The 24,357-nt window shown below is 45.6% G+C and overlaps 1 protein-coding gene and 1 long non-coding RNA gene across 2 annotated transcripts in view; both read left to right on the plus strand.

Moving 5' to 3' along the window:
- The window catches only part of LOC147737234 (uncharacterized), a 42,735-nt gene extending 26,993 nt beyond the window's left edge, over positions 1 to 15,742 (plus strand). The window contains exon 3 of the long non-coding RNA XR_015295872.1: positions 15,675 to 15,742. This is a non-coding gene — a long non-coding RNA (uncharacterized LOC147737234). The remainder of the gene's footprint in view (positions 1 to 15,674) is intronic.
- A 1,904-nt stretch (positions 15,743 to 17,646) lies between these two features.
- LOC147737235 (uncharacterized) lies at positions 17,647 to 20,237 on the plus strand. The gene has a single exon (XM_086920602.1). It carries the CDS (start codon positions 18,106 to 18,108, stop codon positions 19,834 to 19,836), a length of 1,731 nt encoding a protein of 576 aa, XP_086776728.1. The 5' UTR covers positions 17,647 to 18,105; the 3' UTR covers positions 19,837 to 20,237.
- Positions 20,238 to 24,357: the final 4,120 nt, after the last annotated feature.

Raw genomic sequence — 24,357 nt, forward strand, 5'->3', positions numbered from 1 at the left:
TCATTCCTGGGAAGGCATAGCAGGTGGTTCTTGGTAACCCGGGTGGCCCCTCTGGGCCACTTCCTTCAGTTCTGAGGGACAAGAAGTCGTTGAACACCTTCCTGAACTCTCTGATAGTGACTCTGCCACTCTTAATGAATACGAGATCTGCATCAAAAAGTTGGACTTTCACTACCTCACCAAAGTGAGTACTTTCCTTGAACGATATCACTTCGGCAGAAGGATGCAATGGCAGGATGAGTCGGTAGAACAGTACATAACTACCTTGCGCAAAATGGCTTCCACGTGCAATTTTGGTGCAGCTTTAGATGAGCTCTTAAGAGAGCAGTTCATATTGGGATGAGTCCTCGATAAAAAGAGAGACGCCCTGTGGCAAAAAGACATGTCCCCGCTTCAAGAAGTGCTGACCATAGCCAAAAGTCACAAGCATTCAAAAGCGTGTGTTAATATTATACGCAAAGACAGTTCAGGTGATAAAAAGGAGAACACTAATGTCAAGGTGGTGGTGGATAGATTTGTTAAACCCAAATCGAGCAAAACTTCAAAGCCCTTTAATACAAACAAATTTCAGGGGAAGTGCTTCAGGTGTGGCAACCAGGCCATATGGCCAACTTTAAAGACTGCCCATGCTGGAAGGCCATGTGCAAAATGTGTGAGAGAAAAGGTCATGTCTCAAAGAACTGCAGAAAGGGCACGGGCATAAAAAAGTCAGGGAAGTTGATCTTCATGAAGAAGAATTGGAAGAAATCAATATTCTCCCAGTCACAGGGAATGCTGATGATTGCCCTCAGGAGCTAGTTTTGATCAATGATGCTCCCGTGAACATGCTCTTCGACTCTGGGGCCAAGGTAACGCTAGTCCCCAAAACATTTTATGAGCGTAATCTGCTGCGCAAAGTCACCCTGTTGAAGCCAGACATTAGACCAAAAGGTTATGGTGGGGTGACTATTGAGTTGCTTGGTTATTTCTGGGGCACAATTGACTTCAAAAGGAGAGTCATCCCTGGTAAAATCTATGTCTTGATGAAAGGGGACTCGCTCATAAGTTGGTTCCATCAATGTGATCTACATATCTGCGTTGATCCCAATGAGATCTGTCTGCCTAAAAGAATTACCACCAATTAGGGTTGTTAGTAATGCTAATCGAGACTGTGTACATCGGATAAAGGTCAAATCTAAAGCTGTTCTAAAAACAGCTAAGGAGCTACGGTCAGGAATGCACGTCTGTTAGTAAGGGAGAGCATGAAAGTTGAATTAGACAATCTCTTAGCCAAGGGAAACCTTCAAGAAGTTGAAGCAACGGAGTGGGCCTCTCCTGTTGTTATGGCCCGCAAAGCCAATGGGGAGGAAAGGCTCTGTGTCGGCTCGAGGGAGCTCAACAAAGCAGTTATTGTTGATCATTGCCCTTTACACAACATAACTAAAATGCTGTGTTCTCTTGAGGGGGCAAGGCATTTTTCATCCTTGGACTTGACCTCTCCCTTTCACCAGGCCAGGCTTCACTCCTCTTCAGAATATTCAGAAAATGTACTCCTCTTCCCAGGACCTTACCTCCTTTGAAACACCATTTAGTACCTTTAGATTTCTAAGAATGCCTTTTGGACTGATTTCTGCATCCTCAGTTTTTTAGTGGGCGATGAAGGGCATTCCTGATGGCCTTCAGGGTGTCAAGGTGTACCCAGATGATGTGCTCATCTTTGGTGTGGATCTTGAGGAGCATGATGGGAGGCTGAGGTCAGTATTGAAGAAGTTACATGATGCTTACCGCACTCTTAGGGCTGACAAGTGCAAATTTTATATCTTAGGGCACTTTTTGTCCGCTGCAGGCATCGAATCCAAAGTGTCATTGGTAAATACCCTTTGTAATTTGCACACCCCTTTAAACAAGGAAGAGTTTGTAAAGTTTCTGGGCATAGCTGAATTTTATCAAAAGTTCGTTCCGAACTTTGCAGAGAAAACCTCTTGTTTGAGGTCTCTCCTCCAGAAGTGAAGCACATTTGTTGGGTCCAAGAGCTGTGAGAAAGTGTTTGAGTGCATTAAGAAACATCTGAATGAAACACCTTGTCTAGCAAGTTTTGACTCCACATCTTATCTCATGACTGATGCCAGCTCGAAGGGGTTAGGATCACTTCTTTTGCAGAAGGTGGATAGGGAGGATAAAGCCATTCTTTTCGTCTCTAGGCCCTTGAGAGGTGATGAATGCAACTGTTCTGTTTTAGAGAAAGAAGCTCTGGGTGTTTTCTGGGCGGTACCCAAGCTAAGAAAGGTTTTGTGGGGGAAAAGGTTCAGAAATCTTACTGGCCACAATCCTCTTAGGAAGGTCTTCTCCAAGAAAGACATTGATTGACTTTGTATCCCATAGGATACTGAAGTGGGTTGTGGCTCTACAGTTCTGGCAGACTGTCTGTCAAGACTCGGGGTGAGGAGTGTGAAACGACGGATGATGTTGAGTGGTTTGGAGGTGAATAACTGGATGAAGGAATTAATTTGTGTCTGATTAGTGAAGGGTTGATTCCTGAGAGTGAGGACAGTGAACCTCAGATGAACGATTTAGACTTGCAGAAAGTTCTAACCATGGTCACAAGGTGGTTGGTGTGAAAAGAAGGACTGTGAAGAGGTCCTCGAAGGCTTTTGGCAAGTTAGGAAAGATCTGACGTGGAGGATGGTCTCCTCATGCGCGGTAGTATGTTGGTTGCACCCCTTGCACTAAGGGATAAGCTAGTAAAGAGTGCTCACACCTCGCACATGGGCATTGCCATGCCAAAGGAAAGGATCAAGTAAGCATATTGGTGGCCTGCCATGGATGTACATGTAGAGAGGTTGGTGCGTGAATGTGTTGAATGTGCGTGGTGTGACAGGATATTGAAGTGCAGGATGCACCCATGGTTATTAGAGAACAGGCTTCTGCTCTGTGGATGGACATTTCAATCGATATTTTGGGACCTGTGAAGTTGAAGACTCGGGATTGCTATTTGATTGTGTGTATTGATATGTTTTCCGTTTGGCCTGATATCAATATTGTTAATTCCGTTGAGTATGGTGTAGTGATTGAGTTTCTAGAGTTTCCCGTTAACACTCTTGTCTGACAATGGTGTTCAGTTCACATCCTTAGTCATGGAAGAGTTTCTAAGTTCCAGGGGGATCAAGCATAAGAACGCGGCCCTGTACCACCCACAAAGCAATAGTGTGGTGGAAAAGTTTGTCAACGTTATTAAAGAGACTATGCAACAAGCTGTTGCCTTTGGTGAAAGTTGGGACTGGGCCATTGTTGGACTTGGCCCTTCTGGCAGGTTCACCCCTAAACTTGTTGTTTTTAGTTGTGACCTGGTGTTAGATTTTTTTGGCTTCTGCGCACTTTCACTGTGTCCCAGTGTAAAGTGCGTGCGCACTCTTGAGTGCGTGTGGTGAGATTGGCCTGCCCTCCCATAGGAATGCAAGAGGAATGTGTGTGTCCATGTTAGTTCCTGATGTGTGGGGAGTGCAGGGTCGAGTTGATATGTGCGGACTTGTGTGATCAACTAGAAGTTGGCAGGTCTGTGTAATAAAGATGAATTGACTGTCTGGCTTGTGATTGGCTGGCTCCAGGAGTCAGGATGAGTCTGCCCCGGTGGTGAATAGAGAGATTGACAGCCAGATGGGTGGGAGGAGTGCACATGGGACCTGAATAGGGCTGGGCCTTCCCTACACAATGCTGGCTTTGTCCCCTGTGGTGCGACTGATGTCCCTAGCCTGACTAGTGAATGGGGAGAGGGGCTGAGAACAACAAAGTGCTCCAAAACCATTTGCGTCTGATTTTCCCTTAACCCTGCAGCCTCAGACAAAGGAGTTATATGTATAAAAAAGGGCTGTGACCCCATGTAAAATGCCCTGGACTTTTGTGCACCTCAAGCGCCTGGGTGCGCTTTGCCTTTATTTCTTTACAGCGCTTTGTTTTCCTCCAGGGAGTGCTTCTGCTTTTTACTGCTGCATGGAGCTGCGATCATCCTGCAGAGGGAGTCCCCGGCGTGGGGACCCACTGCCTTTGTGCCGTCTTGTGCCCCTGACGGGTGCCCACCCCACCAGGGACTTGGTGCTTGTTTGCGGGTGCCACCCCGCTTCCTCTGTCTCAAGCGGGTGCCTACCCCGCGTGGGTGGTGACTGGCAGCTTAAATACGGCGCGGGAGTCCACCCCATCTCGCCAGCCGCATCGGAGATAAACCAGGATTCCTCCGCGCATCTGTTGATTTGAAATCCCTGGCGGGTGCCCACCCATCCAGGGACTTTTGCCTCTAAACGGGAGCCTACCCCGTATCTTGCCAAGGGACTCACCGCCGCAGCCCGAGGCCTCTTCGAGAGGGCCGCACCGCCATTGGCTAGCGCGCCCCAGAGCCTGAAGGCTCCTCTCCCGGGCCGTGCTGCCATTGGTTCAAGTGCCCCGGATCCTAGAGGCTTGTCTGAAGGGCTGCGCAGTGATTGGCCGCCCAGCCATCCTGCACCTTGAGCCAGGGGGTGCTTCCCCGAGGTGAGGCTGCACCGCCTGGGACCCGCGGTGGAAACGGAGAGACCGGAGAGCCCCCACGGAGTCCGGGAGGCTCTCCCGGACACCGCCTGAAGCCCCGCAGAACCGCCGCAGGAAGGAGAAGAGAAGCCAGCGGAGACGCCACCTCCCAACAGCCGGTGAGTGCGGGCGTCTCGGCGAGTCGCTCCTCTGCTAATGGAGGCATTTGTTTAGAGCCCACGAGGCTCCACCTGATTTCGGGGCATTGTTTTAGTTAGAGCCCGAGAGGCTCCTGGGGGCATTGTGGTTTCGAGCCTGAAAGGCTCCACCGTGACTTGGGCACACTCTTTGTTTTAGAGCACACGTGGCTCCAACGTGACCCGGGCACATTTTGTTTCAGAGCACAAGAGGCTCCAACGTGTTGGTGCCCCGTTCATTTCGAGCCCACAAGGCTCCAGCGAGCATTTTGTATTCAGAGCCCACCAGGCCCCACGTTGTATTAGGGGGCATTTTGGAGCTTAGAGCCTGCGTGGCTCCCACGTCGTGTTTGGTCGCATTCCTATATTCAGAGCCCCAGAGGAGAGCCAGGCTCAGTTCATCAGCTGCCCGGCACTTAGTGGGCAGCTGCATCGTTTAGGCCTTGTGCAATCTTCTTTGGCTGCCTGCGCAGCCAGCACAGACATTCTGGACATTGGGCCTGTGAACCCCTGAGAGGCCAAGCTGGCCTGGGGTCAGATATATGGTTTTCTGCGCAAATGTGTGATTACTTACCTACTGTGATTTCTGCATAATATGTAATGCTTTTTGCCTATACCCCTAAATGTATTTTTTTGCCTAGGAGGTTGTTTTACCTAGTATAGTTATACTAGTGAATTCATGGTGCCCTGCGTGATATATGCCTACGGTGGTTAGGGTTGCGTAGTGTGTACTTACCTTTTACCAGTGGTTACTGGTTGTGTGCTACATGTGCTATTTGGTGCTACAATTATTCTATGTTCTAAGTGTTATTCCTACAAAGTGCTATTTCTACCAAGTGCTAGTTCTAAAAGTTCTTATTCCTGACAGTGGTCCACGTGGCCCTGTCCCGTGTATATAATCCCCTGTAAATTCTGCCCGTGCCAGTTGGCACAGTGTAAATTGTGTGTTTATTATCTAATGTGTTTGGTATAATACAAAGGCTATTTTTATATATAACCTTGTGTCGAGTTTCCTTTGTGGTGGGCCTTGGGTGTTGTTGATGGGTGCACGCGCAAACGCTTCACACATTGCCTCCGGGATAAGCCTGACTGCTCGTGCCAAGCTACCAAGGGGGTGAGCAGGGGTTATCTTTGGCGGGTGACTTCCTTGACCTACAGCCATGAGGAAGAAGGTTCGCGAGTATAGGTTCACTTCTTGATCGTCCACTGTTGAAACTCCCTTTCGTTTATTTAAAGGAAGGGTCCCCAACACGGAGGTCACTCGGTTGTGGGTAACGACCAAAAGAACCTTAGTGGATAAAAAGGTGAGCAGCATGGAGGGCTGGAAAGAGAGAAAGAGGTGATGAAAAAAAGAAGGATCTTGTATGATAAAAGGAGGGCTGTGAAGAGAACAGTGGTCGACGTGGGAGACTGGGGCAAGATTAAGTCTTCCAGGAAAGGCGGAGGCAGATCCAAATTCACTCTTCCATTTAACGTTATCAAGGTTTTCAAAATTGCAATAAAGACCAGGGACCATAGAATTTGGAATTTAAGTTGCGTGGCAAAGTGTCAGGCTAGTGCTAGTTTTGATACTAGCACCGCAACTGGTGGGCCTGATTCGGGCTCTGAGGTGGAAGAGCCTGTTGCACGAGAAAGGGGCTCTGGGCCACTTTACTTGAAAGGTATTCCCTGACGTTTGCACGATTGTGTTTCTTAAAGTGAGCGCTTTCCCATTTGCCATGCACCCCAGTTTTCTCTTTGCCTATGAAATCGCTTTGTTGAGTTCTTCAAAGATCGTAACTGCATTCTCTATTATGTTCTCAGCATTCTTTGCATTCATAGTTAAGTTTCCTTTTATTTATTCAAGTTTAGAATGTGTAAGGGGGGAGAAGGGGTGACGTCCTGTGTCATGATACTCTGGAATGTGGGGATGGTTGCTAGGCGGTGGGCTGGAATAGAGACATTTGTCGGTCGGTCTTAGCTTGATGATGGATGGGGTCTCTGTAGCTGTGATACTTAAATAAACCTTTCTTGACTTCCACCGTGTGATCTACTCTGCTTTCTGGAGGGACACACTTCCACAGAAGTCCATGTTAAATCTAGAAGCGCACAACCCACTGAGCATTCCTGCAGGTGTGGTACTTGATGGCAAAAGTTTATTGTCAGCGGTTTATGCCATAATGCCTAAAACATTAATATTTACTGCACATAATAAAACAATCACAATTCTTATTCACTTAAAACAACTTAAGCACAGTTGATATAAATACTACACCTTGTGCATCGTCCATGATCTGACGTTAAGTGCAAGTGCAAACGGATGACGTACATCACTATTAAAACCAATCAATTAGATAGAGCGGTCATTAGATCTTACAAAACGTACCAGCTCACAAGCGCGTACCTAGGTGCAGATACCGGCATCTCCGTCTGCTCGTTGCCTACTCAGAGCAAGTAAACCTGCTAGGAAGCCTGAAAGCTATCTTATAAACAACAGAAATAAAAGAAGAGCACAAGCTTGTGGCGCAGACGTTACCTAGTATGGTAAAAAAAGCGAGATTGACCAAATAATGACAGTTTTGCTGACAATCCAATGGAAATTAACCCTCAGATATGCGCCAATAGACGGCCAACACCTAAGCGAGCATTTTATAAAGTGCAGGTGCAAGTAGAAATGTGCAACAATACCTCTCGATGCTCTGTTCAGTCAATAAGAGGCTCCAGGTCGTCCATAGTGCCCAAGTGCCTTTAATGCCGGAGTCGAGCCACGCTCCATTTTATGAGGGCAGATATGTCAAAGAATGACCACAGCCCCCAGAGACAAACCGAAAATGGCAAAACCATCACTTCAGTTGGTTTATGGTTTGAACCCACTTCCTTCGCTGCTGTCTGTAGCAGGTCTGCATATACAAAGGAACTGCCTGGTAAATCTCCATACGATCAGTTCTATAACATAATGATAGTGCTGCACTGCAGCATCTCAGTTTACGTACTAGAAAAAGGGGACGTAGGTAGTACCTTCGGATTTTAAGCGACATATCATACAACAGCATAACACGCATAAATGACTCTGGTCCTCCTTATGTTCGGGGGCATGTGTCAGATGCGCCTCCAGGTGCTTTACCCGTGATTTAGTAAAGGCCCGCACCTAAGGAGTTTCTAATCTGAACATGAGATATAAAGCCATTTCCTCAGCAGGGAGCAGCAAGTCCAAGAACGGCCCCCAGCGACGTTCACATGTTACTTTCTGGTAATTAGTCGGAAGGATGCCTCTCCCGGCTTCTTGCTTGCTCCACATGAATGACCAATATGTCTTTGTAACCAGTTCTAGGGTTGCCTTACTCATCAGTTCCAAGTTATTCTATTGCTCTACCCTACAAGTGGATGTTAAAATGTTCTTAACGTGCCTGAACCAGGGTGAACTATTATAGTTCCTGCATCATTGCTGTTCCTGCAGCTCCATTCTATATCAGGCAAGAGCTGGAGTCGGCCACACTCGCCCCCGGTGTCTTACGGGGTCGAGATCCTCCAGTGGGGTGAACCCCAGCTCAGCTGTTAATGCTGCCATTGGGGTACCAGGACCAAGGTTCAGTAAACTTCACAAGAAGATGTTTCCCAGTTTATGAAGAGCCTGAACTTTCGTAAAATCCCACAGTTAGCACCAGAAGAACAAGCCACCCGTGCGTTTGTCTTGAATGCGTCAGTGCTCCTTTTATTGGTCTCTTGCTGCTTGAGTTAGCAAAATGTAGAATTGTGGCGTCAAGTTTGTTTTCAACTTCGCCAGATGAGTTTTCCAATATAAATGGTCTGCCGGTGTATGTGGGGAGCTTCCAGGGACACGTACTTCACACAGATTATGTACAACCTCAGAGCCTGGTCGATTCTACTTTGGCCTTTTCAGAATCCGGCCTGAAGGTTAGAAAGAATATTTTTCTCCTTTGTCCAGGTCTTGAGTCAAGACTGTAAGAGTTTCCTAAAGATTGCATGATTCTAGAATCGCACCAAGAGTCATTACGGTGTTAAATAACTCTGTTAAAGGCCCTGAAGCACTGAATGTCTGAACTGGCCCTCCCTCCTCTCCTCTGAATCCATGCAATAACGCCTCGCGAAGGTGTGGAGGAGGGAAGCCCATGTCACCGCACAGTAAATCTCAGCCACAGGAACACCCCTGACAAGTGCTGATGCGGAGGACTCTGCTCTGCGGGACTGAGCGCAGATTCCTTTGTGATGCACAAGATGATACAATGAGATAAGGTCCTCTTCTGGGCAGAGGTGCCCTTCTTGCAGCCTCTACAGTCGGCACCTATGGTCAATATAAATGTAGACTTCCTTTTGGGGCTCTTACTGATGTAATGTTGCCTCCTCTGGGGGTAGAAGGTGGGAAGGGTGACAGATCGCCTCAGATGGAAAGAGGTCACTCCTTGGGAAGGAGAGGCGATGTAGTTCTGAGGAATAATTCCTCCAGGAAGAAGAATGTGAAGGGCGGCCACACACTCAGTGCCTGTAACTCACTGATGCGCCGCAACGAAGTGATGCTATAAAGAGTACAAAGGTATAGCCAAACTGCTAGACGAGGAACCTGGGGGAACAGCAGATAACAAGCAACAACGCTTCACTGTAGAGTGATTTTTGAAAATTACCAAGAGCGGTCCATTAACCAGAAATGTACAGTTTTTACATTTGCTGACATGACGTGGACAATATGGAAAATACAGTTCAAAAGCAAAGATAGAACAATCACACTTGATTAAATCTGTTCACAGAATTTAGCAAATAAAATCAGCAATAATCATGAAATAAAGTGCGCAAGAAGTGAACAGCTGCTCATGTGAATAAAGAAGTGAGGGGTGCATCGAGACAAAGTGAAGATGTATGACTCGACTCCTCGAGTGACTTACAGGCGCTATAGACACTCCATTTCGTTCTATGGTTTGTAAACTGTCTTAGTAAATAATAAGTCTACAGCATGAGGCATGCTGGACAGGGAATCAAAGTATCCTTCGTCTACTGCTCAACTCTGCAGGACCAGCGACAGAGCACAATGGAAACCTTCTGAAAGGAGAGCCTTTGAAGGGTCCACGTTCTGATCAAAACGCCAGACGATGTATGAGTTTTATCTTCCAGAAGAGACTGACTAGGTGGAGGGGCAACAAGCTGATAAAATTAGATCGACCACCTCCATTGGCAGCTGGAAGGAGCTCCAATGCCCCTTTCAAACTCCAGACATGAAGGTAGAGGCTCTGGAGACCGAGGTGCGGGTCCCGTCCCTCTCGATCTCCAGGCATGTATGTGGAGGCTCTGGAGAACGAGGTGCCTTTCCTCCCCCTCTCGATCTCCAGACTTTCCAATTGGGAAAGAAGGTCCACTCGAGGCAGATGTGGCAGGTGGCACATGGAGAGGCGCAGGCAGGCCATGTACCACACCCTTCTGACCAGTGATGGGTGGTAAGAATTGCTTCAGAACAGTCATGGTGAATATTCCTGAGAGTGGGAGGGATTAAGGATATGGGAAGAAAGGTGTAGTGAAGCGGAAAACCACACCTCAACCGAAATGAGTTCCACAACATTTCCCACATGGTAAACTGGAGGACACACAATTGTGGACAATGGGCGTTATCACAAGTTGCAAATCGGGGTCCCACAGGGCTAACATGTTCTACACCAGAATCCAACAGGAGATGCCGTTCGTGCCTGGCAAGATGAAGCCAACTCAAGCTGAGAGCTGACCAGATGGTTGGCACCTAGCCAGGTCCCATGCTGGTGCAAGTTGAACCCAGAGACTGGCACTTTTGCGGCGCCGGAACTTCACTTTTTTTAAGCTCCAGTGGCGCAATGTGCCACTGCATATTTATAAGGCCATGTGAAGCCACTTTACATGGCTTTTCATGGCCTTATAAATATGTGCCTCTTTCACGCAGAGCACTGCATGAAACGGGTGATCCATAGTTGTAGGCACAACCAGAAGATGTATTTTTTATTTCTCCTCGGGCTTTCCTTTTTCTATTTGTGCTGCATTCTGCTACACACCTATAGTAATAGGAAATCGCCTTTTGTGATTGACTTTGTGCAGGAACGTCTCCCTACAATCAATCAACCCTGCAACGCAGGCACCCTTGCATTACACCTGCGCTGGGGAAAAGGACAGGAATGCGCTGAATCACATAGATACGGTGCATTCCTACCCTTTTGTTCTGACGTAGGACAGTGCAGCAAGATTCCTTGTGGTGCTGCCCTACCCAAAACCTCATAAATTAGGCCCAGAGTCTCTGGACTTCCTGACTGAGGAGGAGAGACCTCCAGCAGGACGGCGTTGGATTGACTGAATCCAGTCGAGCGTGAACTAGAAAAAGAAGAGATCACATTCTTTGGCCACATCTACACCGACACAAGATGTTTGGACGAAAGAGCCAGAACACCCGTAGGATCATGAGACCACCATGAGCCTGACCACCGGTAGGATCATGGGACCACCATGAGCCAGACCACCCGTAGGATCATGAGACCACCATGAGCCAGACCAGATTACCCCCCTCCCGTAGGATCATGAGACCACCATGAGCCAGACCTGATTACCCCACCCCACCCGTAGGATCATGAGACCACCATAGCGTTTGAGCAAGAAGCAACAGCTAAGACGAAGACATTCGCTGTATCAGAAGTGCACAGAGATGGGTCGAGGAGATGTGGTCATGGAGTGACTCGCGTGTATTCTCTTCCTCAAGCATTCTCTTTTTCGTGTTTTCTTTTCTTTCATTCTTCTCCTTCCTGTCTGATTTTCTTCCCCTCACCCCACCTGATGGCCCAAAATTCTTTCATTTGTCAACCAAGCGGTAAGATGTAGATTAGAGCTTAGTTTGAGCCGGTGGTCGGAGGTGGGGCCCTTCAGCACTCTCTTTTTGGGGGCTGCCACTTATTTTTCCTCATCAGACTTTTACCCATCAATCTATCCATCCATCTACCCATCCATGCACACATCCATTCGCCCATCCACCCACCCATCCACCAACCCATCCACCATCCATCCATCCATCTACCCACCCATCCACCAAACCATCGATCCACCCACCCAACCATCCAACCACCCACTGACACATCCATCCACCCATCCATCCACCCACCCACCCATCCACCCACCAACACATCCATCCATCCACCCACCCATCCATCCATCCACCCACCCATCCATCCACCCACCCAACAATCCATCCACCCACCCACACAGCCACTGACCCATCCATCCATCCATCCATCCATCCATCCATCTACTCATCTATCCACCCTGACACATCCATTCACCCATCCATCCACCCACTGACACATCTACCCACCCATCCATCCATCTCCACCGCCTTGGCAAAGTGGGCTCTGGCCCCGGCCTTTTAGGGGCCCCTGATAGACATGGCTCTGTTCTCCACACAGCCCTGCCCTGATGACCTTGAATGGTTTTTAAACACAGTTTATTTTCATATATTTGTATTACAGGTGGGTGGCAGGGATTGTGCGCAGTGTCAGTGAGCTGCTGCTGAGTCATTGGACACACTTTAGAGTCTGGAGCAGTCTGATTGGATCAGGAACCCACAACTGGTCTGAGCAGGGGCCACAAAATGTTTGGTCCAGGGCCCTCACAATCCTTAAGATATACCAGCCTCCCCCTCCTCTTCCTCTCTTTCCATCCATCTAATTTCTACCTCCCACCCCCAGAAGAGAAGCAGAGGGGCCCCTCCCAGAAGCAGAGGGGCCCCTCCTATAAGCAGAAGCAGAGGGGCCCCTCCTATAAGCAGAAGCAGAGGGGCCCCTCCCATATGGAGAAGCAGAGGGGCCCCTCCCATATGGAGAAGCAGAGGGGCCCCTCCTATCCTTCTACAGGAGTGCACAGGGGGGAGGCAGCAGCAGTCGCCCAGGGAAGGGATTATTCTGTCTTTATTTTAGGATCTTTATAAAGCGTGAACGAGGGGGGGAGCCAAGGCGCCTCGGATTAAACATTTATTATCATAAGTTGTGACAAGAAGAGATACACACAGTATAACACCCCCAGAGGGACAGACATCAGGAGTGGGGTACAGTGGGGTGCAGTGTCAGCTGCACAAGACACGATCATCACCACAAGTCAGAAATACCCCAGAGATATGTTCCCTCCGGAGAGGACATTTCAGGGTTATAAGTCACTTTTTGGGGACGGATCATTGAGGGGTGTTGGGAGGGTGGGGGGGGCAGCAGCATCACCCGAACCAGGCCCCGGGGCTGAAGGATGGAAATGGATCAGGACATTTCCCTCATTCTGAGTGATGAACACGTGCCTCGTGTGTAGCGCCTCGTGTCTGGTGTGTGGTATTAAAGCGCCTCGGTCCGAGCCACAGTCCTGCCCCCAGGGGCGCCTCTGGGCAGGTCCAGGCGAGCAGTGTCTCTCTTCGGGGCCTGTGGTTAGCGCCCCGAGGCTCAGGGCGGAGTCAGAGGCGTTGTATGGTGTGGAATGAACTCTGGGCTCCTCTGTCCTTAATGAGAATCCTTCACTGAGAGGCCTGTCCAAGGGTGCAGAGGAGGAGAGGCCAGTCCAGAGGTGCAGGGGAGGAGAGGCCTGTCCAGAGGAGGGGTAGAGGAGGAGAGGCCTGTCCAGGGGTCAGAGGAGATGAGGCCTGTCCAGGGGGGAAGAGGAGCAGAGGCCTGTCCAGAGGAGGGGCAGATGAGTTGAGGCCTGTCCAGGGGGCAGAGGAGGAGAGGCCTGTCCAGAGGAGGGGCAGAGGAGGTGAGGCCTGTCCAGAGGAGGGGCAGAGGAGGTGAGGCCTGTCCAGGGGTGCAGAGGAGGTGAGGCCTGTCTAGGGGTCAGAGAAGGTGAGGCCTGTCTAGGGGTCAGAGAAGGTGAGGCCTGTCCAGGGGTGCAGAGGAAGTGAGGCCTGTCCAGCGGTCAGAGGAGGTGAGGCCTGTCAGGGGTCAGAGGAGGTGAGACCTGTCCAGGGGTGCAGAGGAGGTGAGGCCCGTCCAGGGGTCTGAGGAGGTGAGGCCTCTCCAGGGGTCAGAGGAGGTGAGGCCTATCCAGGGGTGCAGAGGAAGTGAGGCCTGTCCAGGGGTGCAGAAGAGGTGAGGCCTGTCCAGGGGTGCAGAGGGAGTGAGGCCTGTCCAGGGGTGCAGAGGGGGTGAGGCCTGTCCAGGGGTGCAGAGGTGGTGTCCAGGGGTGCAGAGGAAGTGAGGCCTCTCCAGGGATGCAGATGAGGTGAGGCCTGTCCTGTGTTTGGGTGGTTCATAGAAGGTGGGGCCTGTCTCCCAACCCACCCCTCTTGGGAAACAAGTCCAAGTTGTAGGCATTTCTAATAAACAACTAATAAGCTGTCAGCAAATGTTCCCATACAAATTAGGTCATTGATGAATGGCCACAAACTTAAACTTTGATTAAGATCCAGTTATTATGTTAGGGAATAACCTTGTGAAATGATTGGTGGCTTTTAGGTGAAGAGTCACAATTCATTATTCATTTTGTGGGTGTGGTTTATTAAATTACATTTTGTTGTGCCATGTTTTCATGAACATTCATTGATTGCTGTCATTTTTACCTCATCATGGACCATGTTAATAAGTGTTCTCTCTGTCAAAAAACTTAAGAACGTTTCCTTGATTTTTAACTAAGCAGGTTCTAGTCAGTTTGCTATTTGATATTATAAAAAAAGTGTTCTTATTTCTTAGCACACATTTGTTGTGGTGGTCTGTCTATTGATTTTACAGCTAGAGTTATTTCTGAGTCTGTCTTTTGATATACTTTAGAGGTTAACTTTATGTGATCCTCCTGCAAATATTATGATAATTATTTCTCTGATTGAGTAACCATGTTTATGCCTTCAGTAATTATTTGAAACCTTTAATATAGCATTGAAGCTTGTTGTAGCTCCAAAGGCAAGTGTCTTTACCAAGGGAACGGTCCTTCAATGGGCAGTATTGCCTGCTATGGCTGACTATAAGGTCATTACACTTTTTGACCTATGAGGGCAGAATGTGTTACTTAATAAAACAATGGTGTCCCAGAGACCCAGGGGGTTGAAACACCTCTGGTACTCCGACTGCTGTAAGTGTGAATATTGAACAGTTAACAGCCGCATGCAGGACCACAGGGGTTAATTGTTGAACAGTCACAGCAATCGCTGTGAAAGGAGGCTGAAGTCAGCCCCTGGTTCTCCCTGGGCTTGGCTAAACTGCTTTTCATCATTCAGGTGAGTCGGGAGATTCGGGAGTTGAGCAGAACCCCCCCTTCTTCCGAGATGCCAGTGACACTGCGAGCTACGGGAGGAGGAAGGGGGGAGGCTCCTGTGTGCCCTGCTGCAGGCTCTATCTTCTGCCTTCTCCTGTCCAATCCATATATTTTGGAGAGGCAGAGGCTGTGTATTAGGACATTGTAATGTTGAGAGCAGCGGGCCTATATCAGGTTGTATAGGCTGCGGCTGCTCCGTTGTCTTCAATGGAGGTCTAAACATTTCAATGTTCCAAGCTATGTCTCGTGAAGGATTTATTTATACTGACCCTCCGCATCATCCCTTCAGATAAGTTATAGATAAAAAGCACCAATACATTGATGCTTTGTTGCTTCCATTGCTCAGCATTCAAACTCTGCATCAGCTTGAGCTTGAATTGCTGTTGCTCCGAGAGCATGGTTTGTATAAATCTAAGAGTGGACTGATTTATTAACGGGGCAGAATTATGTACAAGGACATTAACATACCTTTGCAAACCAGATTGTTTTGATTTGCAAGTTTCATGGGATCTAAATGGAAAGATGGGGGTTATGAAGACATGGACTGGGTTGTTAGGGTTTGTTCTCTGAGACTGTGGGTGCACTCTACATTCACAGAGACCTTTTCCAGCAAGGGATCATGGTTCTTGGTGATCCAAGAAAGTATTTATTCATACCCATATTTGCTTCACAATGGACTCCAGTGAACATGAGATTCTTTTATTCTGTAAGTTCAGGATGGTTATTTGAAGATGGGATGAAGTGTGATTGTCGTCTGATGCAAAACTATTTCTTTACTTAATTTTCAAGGTATTCTGGGATGACCAGGCAGTGCAGCGTGGCTGCCACCCTCGGAGGAACAAAAAATAAAATAACTGTCAGATAAGGATTCCTATAACTCTTAAGTTTCCTTTTCCCCTGTTTCTTCTTTCCCTATTCCCTTTCTTGATCTCTGTTTTGGTTTTTTCTCTTCAGCTTCAACATTTGACTCCCTCTGTACACTATTCTTGTGGTTATCAAACTTCTGATAATAATATGATGGAGCCACATTCCTCCTGGAAATGTTGGGGGTGTAGTGCAAGTCCAGTTCCTTCTTAGGTCAGTTTTGCCCAGCAGTTCCTTAACTATTGGCACATTTGTCTTCTCCTCTAAACCATGTGATACTCTCCCCCCTCTGACTGTTCTTTCGGCATCTTTTCTCTCTGGATCTGACTTCCATCTCTTTATGTCCTCCTAAACTATCTTTTTCTGTCTTATCTACTACAAGCAAAAGACACAGTATATGTGTGTGGACATACATACACACAGGGCTTGCTTTAGGGTGGTACGGCTGGTGGAGCTGCGCCTGGTGCTGACTTTGGGGGCACTGTGTTTAGAAGTAACGTATGGGTTCACAAGCATCTGCTGCACAGTTTCCTGTGCTGGAACATGTGGTGAGAGTGGAAGATAGCCTTTTTTCTCTTTCTTCTGTTTTGTGTTTTTCTTTTCTAGACCCTTTTTAGTTTCCTTTACGGTTGTGCTGTTTTTTTCTCTTTTTCAGGTGTTGCAGTGCCTGAGTCCTGTCGGAGGAGTGTGATGAGTTCTGGGCCTCCAAGTAAGTCCTTATCATCCGCACAATTTGAAATAGTAAATTCCACCGAGCTAACTGGACACAGCGTCAGTCTACATTGGCATTTAAAGCATTACAACAAGGCGAATTTCTTTTGTTCAATAAAATGTCCCTTCCTAGATCACTGGAAAAAGGAATAGATTAACAGTCTAGGTGGGCAGGGGAGTAAATAAGTTCTGATAATTCATTAAAAGTATTACAAATATCTCATTGTGATGCCATCCTTTGCCACAGAAATTGAAAATTGATAGTGTTGGCTGCTTCTGAGAATCTGTGTCACAATATATGTGCAACTTGTGTTTCTTTCTTACATATTAATTACATTTTCTCTCACATCCTTGAGCTCCAGTGATCCGAAGCTCCTGATCTACAGTGTCCCCGAGCTGTTTCCCAACTATCAGAAATGATATTCAACTGATTTCCTAGCTTGTTTTTGTTCATACTTTCTTTGTGCAAAGTATATGGTCATAAATATTTTTTCGTTGTGTTCTATTACATTTTTTGACTCCTTTCTACAGGTGACTGAAGCATGAACAGAAAAAAGAAGGTTTAAATTTAGTGAAACACAACGAAAAGGATTATTTCAAGGAAAGTTAAAACATTCTCGAGCTCTTGAGAAGAAACACATTCTATGTGCCAGGAATGGTGAGGATGTTGGTGCGGAAGAAACTGGTGAATGAGAAAGTTGTCAAATCCCTAAAGGAAAATGACCATCAATGTTTAGCAAGTGTCAGTAACTGAGATTGAGGAGAACATTGGCCACATCTGATACCTACACAGTGCCCTCGAGAAAACTCAGTGCTGTAAGTTCGGTTTGATGGTTTATGAGAAATGCATTGGAGACTTAAACCCTCCCCAACAGATTAGCATCTGTAGACGTGTTGTGATGTGACAGAACTGTCAAAAAGACTAATATATATGGGTTACAAGCGCAAGCTTTTGTCTCTGTCTCCTGAAGACGAGAGGAGAGAAAAGATTGTTTAAAAGAAAGTCATTGTAAATACTCTTTCTCAGATGTCGTTACAGCAAAGATGCTGGATTATCATTTCCAATATAGGACGACTTTCCCCCACCAGCTCTGTCTCTTGGGTTGATCCGAGTAGTTTCAAAGTGTTCTGTAACTTCCAAAGTCGATCATGTACCGGTCTTAGCCACTGAGCAAAAAAAGCATATACTGGCACAGAAAGTATAAAAGGGGCCAGTGTTACGCTATTGATAATTCATAACCCACCCTGGCATGCCCTAATCATCTGTCATTACTTGTATGAACAAACATACCTAACAGTCAAACACTAAACCCAAAGACCTTATCAGTGCTTTTAGAACTCCTAAATCCAATGTGATAAACTAGAATCACTAAATGAGACTAAATAAACTTGAGAAAATTCACCCGGGCATAACTTGGAGAAAATGAATCCATGAGGGGCCTCTTAATCAATACAAGGGGCTCCTCAGTGAAAGTTAATAAGACAAGTTAGATCAATGCCTTTAAAGGCAGGAAAATGATCTCCAGGTAAAAACTATCATTAGTTAAATACAAATGTGAAGACGATCATCTGCAGTGTAGTTTATAAGTTAATGCTGAGTGTAACATAAACAAGAACAGACTCTGGAATCAGATTCAGTCTTAAGATGACATGTATCCAGGAACAAACCCAACTTGGAGAAACAAACAACTCGAATAAGAGCAATGAATGTGAGAACAGCTTTAGTTATCAATCCCACCTCACTAAACAGAAAACTAGCTCTGGACGAAAACCCTATCAGTGTCCTGAATGCCAGAAAGGCTTCAATCACAAATCCAACCTTACGGTACATGAAAGAGCCCACACTGGACAAAAACCGTATCAGTGCTCTGAATGCTGGAAAAGCTTCAGTCACAAATCCTATCTCACTTTACATGAGAGAACCCACACTGGACAAAAACCTTATCAATGCTCTGAATGCTGGAAAAGCTTCAGTCAGAAATCCAATCTCACTTGTCATGAAATGACCCACACTGGGCGAAAACCTTATCAGTGTCCTGAATGCCTGAAAGGCTTCAATCAAAAATCCAGCCTTACGGCACATGAAATAACCCACACTGGGCGAAAACCCTATCAGTGTCCTCAATGCCAGAAAGGCTTCAATCACAAATCCAACCTTATGGAACATGAAAGAACCCACACTGGACAGAAACCGTATCAGTGCTCTGAATGCTATAAAAGCTTCAGTAGCAAATCCAATCTCACTGTACATGAAAGAACCCACACTGGACAAAAACCTTATCAGTGCTCTAAATGCTGTAAAAGTTTCAGTCAGAAAAGCAGCCTTACTGTACATGAAAGGACCCACACTGGGTATAAACCGTATCAGTGTCCTGAATGCCAAAAAGGTTTCTATCACAAATCCAGTTTAACTGTACATCAGAGAATCCATACTGGGCTCAAACCCTATCAGTGCTCTGAATGCCCTAACAGCTTCAGTCGCAAAATACCTCTAACACACCATGAGAGCACTCACACAGGGCACAAACTGTATCAGTGCTCTGAATGCCAGAATAGCTTCAGTCGGAAAATAACTCTCACACACCATGAGAGCACTCACACTGAGCATAAACTGTTTCAGTGCTCTGAATGCCGGAAAGGATTCAGTCAGAGATCCAGTTTAATTGAACACGAGAGAACTCACACTGGACAAAAACCTTATCAGTGCTCTGAATGCTGGAGAAGCTTCAGTCAGAAATCCAGCCTTACTGTACATGAAAGAACCCACACTGGGTATAAACCGTATCAGTGCTTTGAATGCCAGAAAAGCTTCAGTCGGAAAGAAACTCTCACTCACCATGAGAGCACTCATACTGGCCAAAAACCTTATCAGTGCTCTGAATGCCGGAAAAGCTTCAGTCGGAAATCTACTCTCTCACAACATGAGGTAACTCACACTGGGCAAAAACCTTATCAGTGCTCTGAATGCTGCAAAAGCTTCAGTCAGAAAGGCAACCTTACTGTGCATGAAAGAACCCACACTGGGCAGAAACCGTATCAGTGTTCTGAATGCCAAAAAGGTTTCAATCACAAATCTGGTTTAACACTACATGAGAGAATCCATACTGGGCTCAACCCCTTTCAGTGCTCTGAATGCCAGAAAAGCTTCAGACTGAAACAGATTCTCACTCAGCATGAGAGAACTCACACTGGGCAAAAACCTTATCAGTGCTCTGAATGCTGTAAAAGCTTCAGTCAGAAATCCAGCCTTACTGCACATGAAAGGACCCACACTGGGCTCAAACCCTATCAGTGCTCTAAATGCCAGAAAAGCTTTAGACTGAAAAAGACTCTCACTAGACATGGAAAAACTCACACTGGTAAAAGACCTTATTAGCTCTCTGAATGCTGGAATAGTTTCAGTCGGAAATCTGGTCTCACTCAATTTGGGAGAACTTACCTGGAAGAAACCTTGTCATTGTTCTAAATGCCAGGGAAGGGTCTGCTAGAGATTCAGTTTCATTCAACAAGAGAAAACGCACAATGAGAAAAAAAATGATCCGTGCTCTCAATGTGACAAAAACTTCAGTTGTAACTGTAATCTTTCTACATAAGAGAGACAATGTGGGAGAATAAAAGGTGCTCACTGTGAACCCTGAGGAGGAGCTTTCAGCATCGCAAAACATGAAGCAGCCACAAAGACTCCACTGTATTGATTGTCCAACAAACCGTCTACTGAAAAAAGCACACAAAGAGGGATGGAAATGCTTGAATTAAACTCATTCCTTTGTAAACATTCAGTGTGTTTTGCTCCCTGTGTGTTGATATGCAGAGCTCTGACCCACAAAGGCCATTCGATCCTGAACTTTGAGGCCACGCTGCTAGATTCAGGAATGCATGTAACTTCAAGCTGTTTCCAGCCTTAGTGAGCCTCACCAGAGGGCTGCAGCAGGAGTCCCTTTATCGTAGGCCTCTATGGGACCAACATCTGTTCTGTGCCACGTAGGGCTGATCATCGAGAAAAACTTAAGGTGATGGATGGACTGGTCGTTAATCTCTGCAACATCCCGCGACATCATTCTCCAGTCTCTGTGCCATTAAAGACAAGGCCAACCATATGCAAACCATTATTGGCCCCACCCTAAATAGTTCTAATGACTTCTGTTCCAATGGGACATGGCCTCATATTACAAAGATCCACTTTAGCTGCCTCTTTCCATGTTCTTTCTGCTACAAATGGAACCTGCTTCTCATCTGCTGAGGACAGTTTCACAAGCTTTACAATCACATCAGATACATCCAAAAAAGTCTCACAGATAATCAGGCCTATTCATAAACTACTATAGGACGACTGCAAAACATGAAAATGCGATTCACAAACTACGTGCAGTCGTTCTGCCTCTCCTATCTTTTTCTTTGTGGAGTTGTCTGCCTTGACTGCAGAGTTTCCGCACAAGTTAGTATAGTTTTAGTAGTAAATGTGGGAGTGATAGAGGGAAGTGGCTGTAAAATGTGAAATACTTATGAATAAAGGGGAGGGGTAAGGCAGGAGTAAAGAGAAGTATAGGGAGGGGTTTAGGGAAGGACAGGCACTCACTAGGGAGTAGTCTCATTTCTATTTACGAACTACACTTATAAAGTCACTACAGCCATAATGTACCTAAAGAGTCGTAAATGTACTCCTGCTCAGAGCCGGAGTAAGTCCAATATCACACATGGCCAGCCACTGGAACTGCAACTAGTTAAAAATAAAAAATAAAATTCAATGGCAAAAAATATCTCAAAAGTAAACTTTTGATTATTTTAATAAAAATATGTTATTTAATTTAAACACTGATGTAACATTCATTTTTAGTAAGGTATAATTACACTTAATACAATTAATTCTCTACCTCACAATGAATAATTATAAATACATAATAAAAATGTTACTTACTTTTAATTTAAAATAAAATATTTGTATGTTAAATATGAATGTAAATTTACTTTATAACAAATAAAAATTATGCAACACTATTAACTTGAAATTTAATTCATTTTAAACATCTTTTTTCAAAGGTTTGTATGAAAAATCCTACCTAAAGTAAAATCATTCTTTTTTTTTATGTACTCATAATTACTAAATTAATTACTAAATTTCCTTTCGCAACTCTGTTCAGAGGCGGAACTCCCTTTCAAAAAGTTATGGATATAATTATTTGAAATTTACTAAAAAGTTTAAAAAAATTATGAATTAAAAGCTCAACATATTTTATCATGCAATAATTATTTTTAAAATATAGGTAATTTTGTAACATTCTTTTGAATGTAAATGCAGTTTTAGAAGGCATTACCAGTGGTCGGTTATGCTGCACTTTCTAATGCTCCATTTATGCTTCAGTAAGTTACATTTGTACATTTTGCTCCACATCTATTTAAGGGTGTGCAGATGTGGAAGTCCACACTTTTGAGTAACGTTATCGTAATAGTGAATAGATACAAGTAGCAAAGTTACTCTACGAGCATCCTTGCATGTATAGATTACTCACAGGTGTAAGGTACCTTTGTGAATAGCCTTCGAGGTTTCAAACTTGGCCTGGGTGTGTCATTTTTGTGCTAACTCTAAAGTGGACGCGGGCACTTGGGCTGTTATTAGAGTGAATTGGATTGTCCTGCGCGAACACCAGAGCACTCGTCCGATGTGTCTGTTTAGCTGGGGAGCGGCAACAAACATCTTGAAGTAATTTTCCTGGATTTGCTACATCAATGGGCCTCCTCAGGGCTTCCTGTAGCAGTGATGTATCATTACCGTAGTATGATCAGGTAATTTCTGTGTGTTAGCCATCTTATCATGATTTGCGTTTGTTTTTCCTTTCTCCTCTTCCTTTTGCCAGATTTTGTTGGTTTTACCACATCATTAGCACAGAAATGTACTTTGCTGTTAATTGGTTCTGAGGTCTTATCCTTTGTGTACACTTGTATACGATGAACAGTTTTTACCCTCGCTGTACGGCTACAGTGTAAGCCCAAACCCTGAGATTCCTGCACCTTGATCTGCCTTTATTGGTATTCTACCTTTCCACTTGGATAACTGAGATATGGGTTTGAATTGCTGAACAACCTTTAAACCTGCTGTGATACACCTTGACGGTTACAAGTTTCATGTTTGAACCACCAGCGTGAACTCCAGTACTCTGCTTGTCTCACACCATGTTCCATTCTCTGGCTCGCATTATCAACCTCGGACCATCTCCATAACTAGGAAGCTCCGAAGACTTCGCAGCTGTTGTAACCGCCTGAAGTTTCATAGGTTTTGATGGTCGTAGATTTAGGTTCAACTTGATAACCCAACTCTACTATGTGGGAATTTTGCACTTCATGACACTTCTGCACATCTCGTCACCTTCTGAGACTGATTCAGCAAAAAACCTTGCATCAAGTTCCAGTTTTGATCATCACCAGAGACTAAACTTACCTTTGTCCCCTCGGGCATAGCTAGCGAAGTCAGCTACAATTTTGTATGTGACTTCCTGATTGATTCAGTAGATCAGCTTTTTTTTAAATGAATTTACCTTTTTGTTTGGTTTTGACAGTTGTTTTTGCTAATTGAAAATCCTTTAATCACACCCCTCCTTTAGATTTTGCTTCGGAATAAATATTAAATATTCTTTTTGATCTAAACTTGGTTTGAATCTTGAAGTTCCTTGTCTATTTTTAATAAACTGTATTGAAATTTGTGACTTCCACTGTTTTTCTTTACCTTCAAGTGCCCCTTAGGCCATAGTGCTCAAGCCACGTTACCAAAAGCGAGCTAACAACACTTGAGTAGAAGACACATTTACCTTTGCTGACTAAAGTTTGGGAAAAGCAAAGCAGGCTGACTCTAGAAAGGTTACTCTTTTAGGTGGCATCTGCACCAACTGTAGATGCAAAAAGTAAAGATTATGAGTGAAGCTGTTGGTATCTGTGCCGCAAGAATTTGAGACTGACACCCTCTCAGTCTCAAACAGTTGAAAGAGCTAAAGATGCACCCGTCAGAGATTCATATCTCAGCAACTAAGACTGCTCGCTGCTGCCATACAACACTCACACTGTTACCTGAATCCCAATCCCTGTGCAATGTACAAACCTTTACATAAACAAGTTGTGGTGTGCTTTGTGAACAGGCTTTCACCCCCCTTTGTATGTAAAGGAGTTTCTGTGATCAGACACCCCAGGCTCCCATTTCTTCTAGTGCGGATGATAATGTGAGAACTGTAACGAGATAACAAACAAGGGCAGTATTGAGAAATAATCATCTTCCAAGTCAGTTTGTAGTTCTTTATTAGTCTTTTAAATGTACATTCACCTAGCATATTCCAAGGTAGAGTAAAGTTTGCGAAGCGCGACTCTGTTGTGGCCCGATCCCCAGATTAAGTCCATAAGAACAGAAACAAAGTCCAATTTCCTGAAGAAGCGCCGGGGCGGGTAAACTAGAGGGGTCGAGAAGCAGTATAAATGTATTAACAGCATCTTTGCAACTGCCACTCTACCCATGGGTTGATAGTGCAGGGAGCCCCAAAACGGCAGGGAGCTGCAAACATTGGACATCACCAGTTCTTCGTCCGTGTGGTAAGTTCACCTCAAAGTACCTGAATATGTCAGGGTGCCAGCCCTGTGCTAATTGGGGCAGCACTTCCTGTTCTAAGTTGTGAGTTTGCGCATGGGATATAAGCTGGATTTGGTCCAATTTAGCCTCAGTCCAGAAGTCCTACCAAAATCGTCTAGAACCTCCATCACCTTCAGTAGATACGCCTGCCCATTCCTGAGGTACACAAATGTGTCATTAGCATACAGTGAAATGACCTCCCAATTTGCCCCACTTGGTATACCGACTGCTGGGTGCTGTGAACGAAAAAAGCCAGCGAACAGGTCCATGACTAGGGCGAAAGTAATCGAT

The sequence above is a fragment of the Lissotriton vulgaris genome, chromosome 1_1 (assembly GCF_964263255.1).
Source record: "Lissotriton vulgaris chromosome 1_1, aLisVul1.2, whole genome shotgun sequence".
NCBI classification, from domain to species: Eukaryota; Metazoa; Chordata; class Amphibia; order Caudata; family Salamandridae; genus Lissotriton; species Lissotriton vulgaris.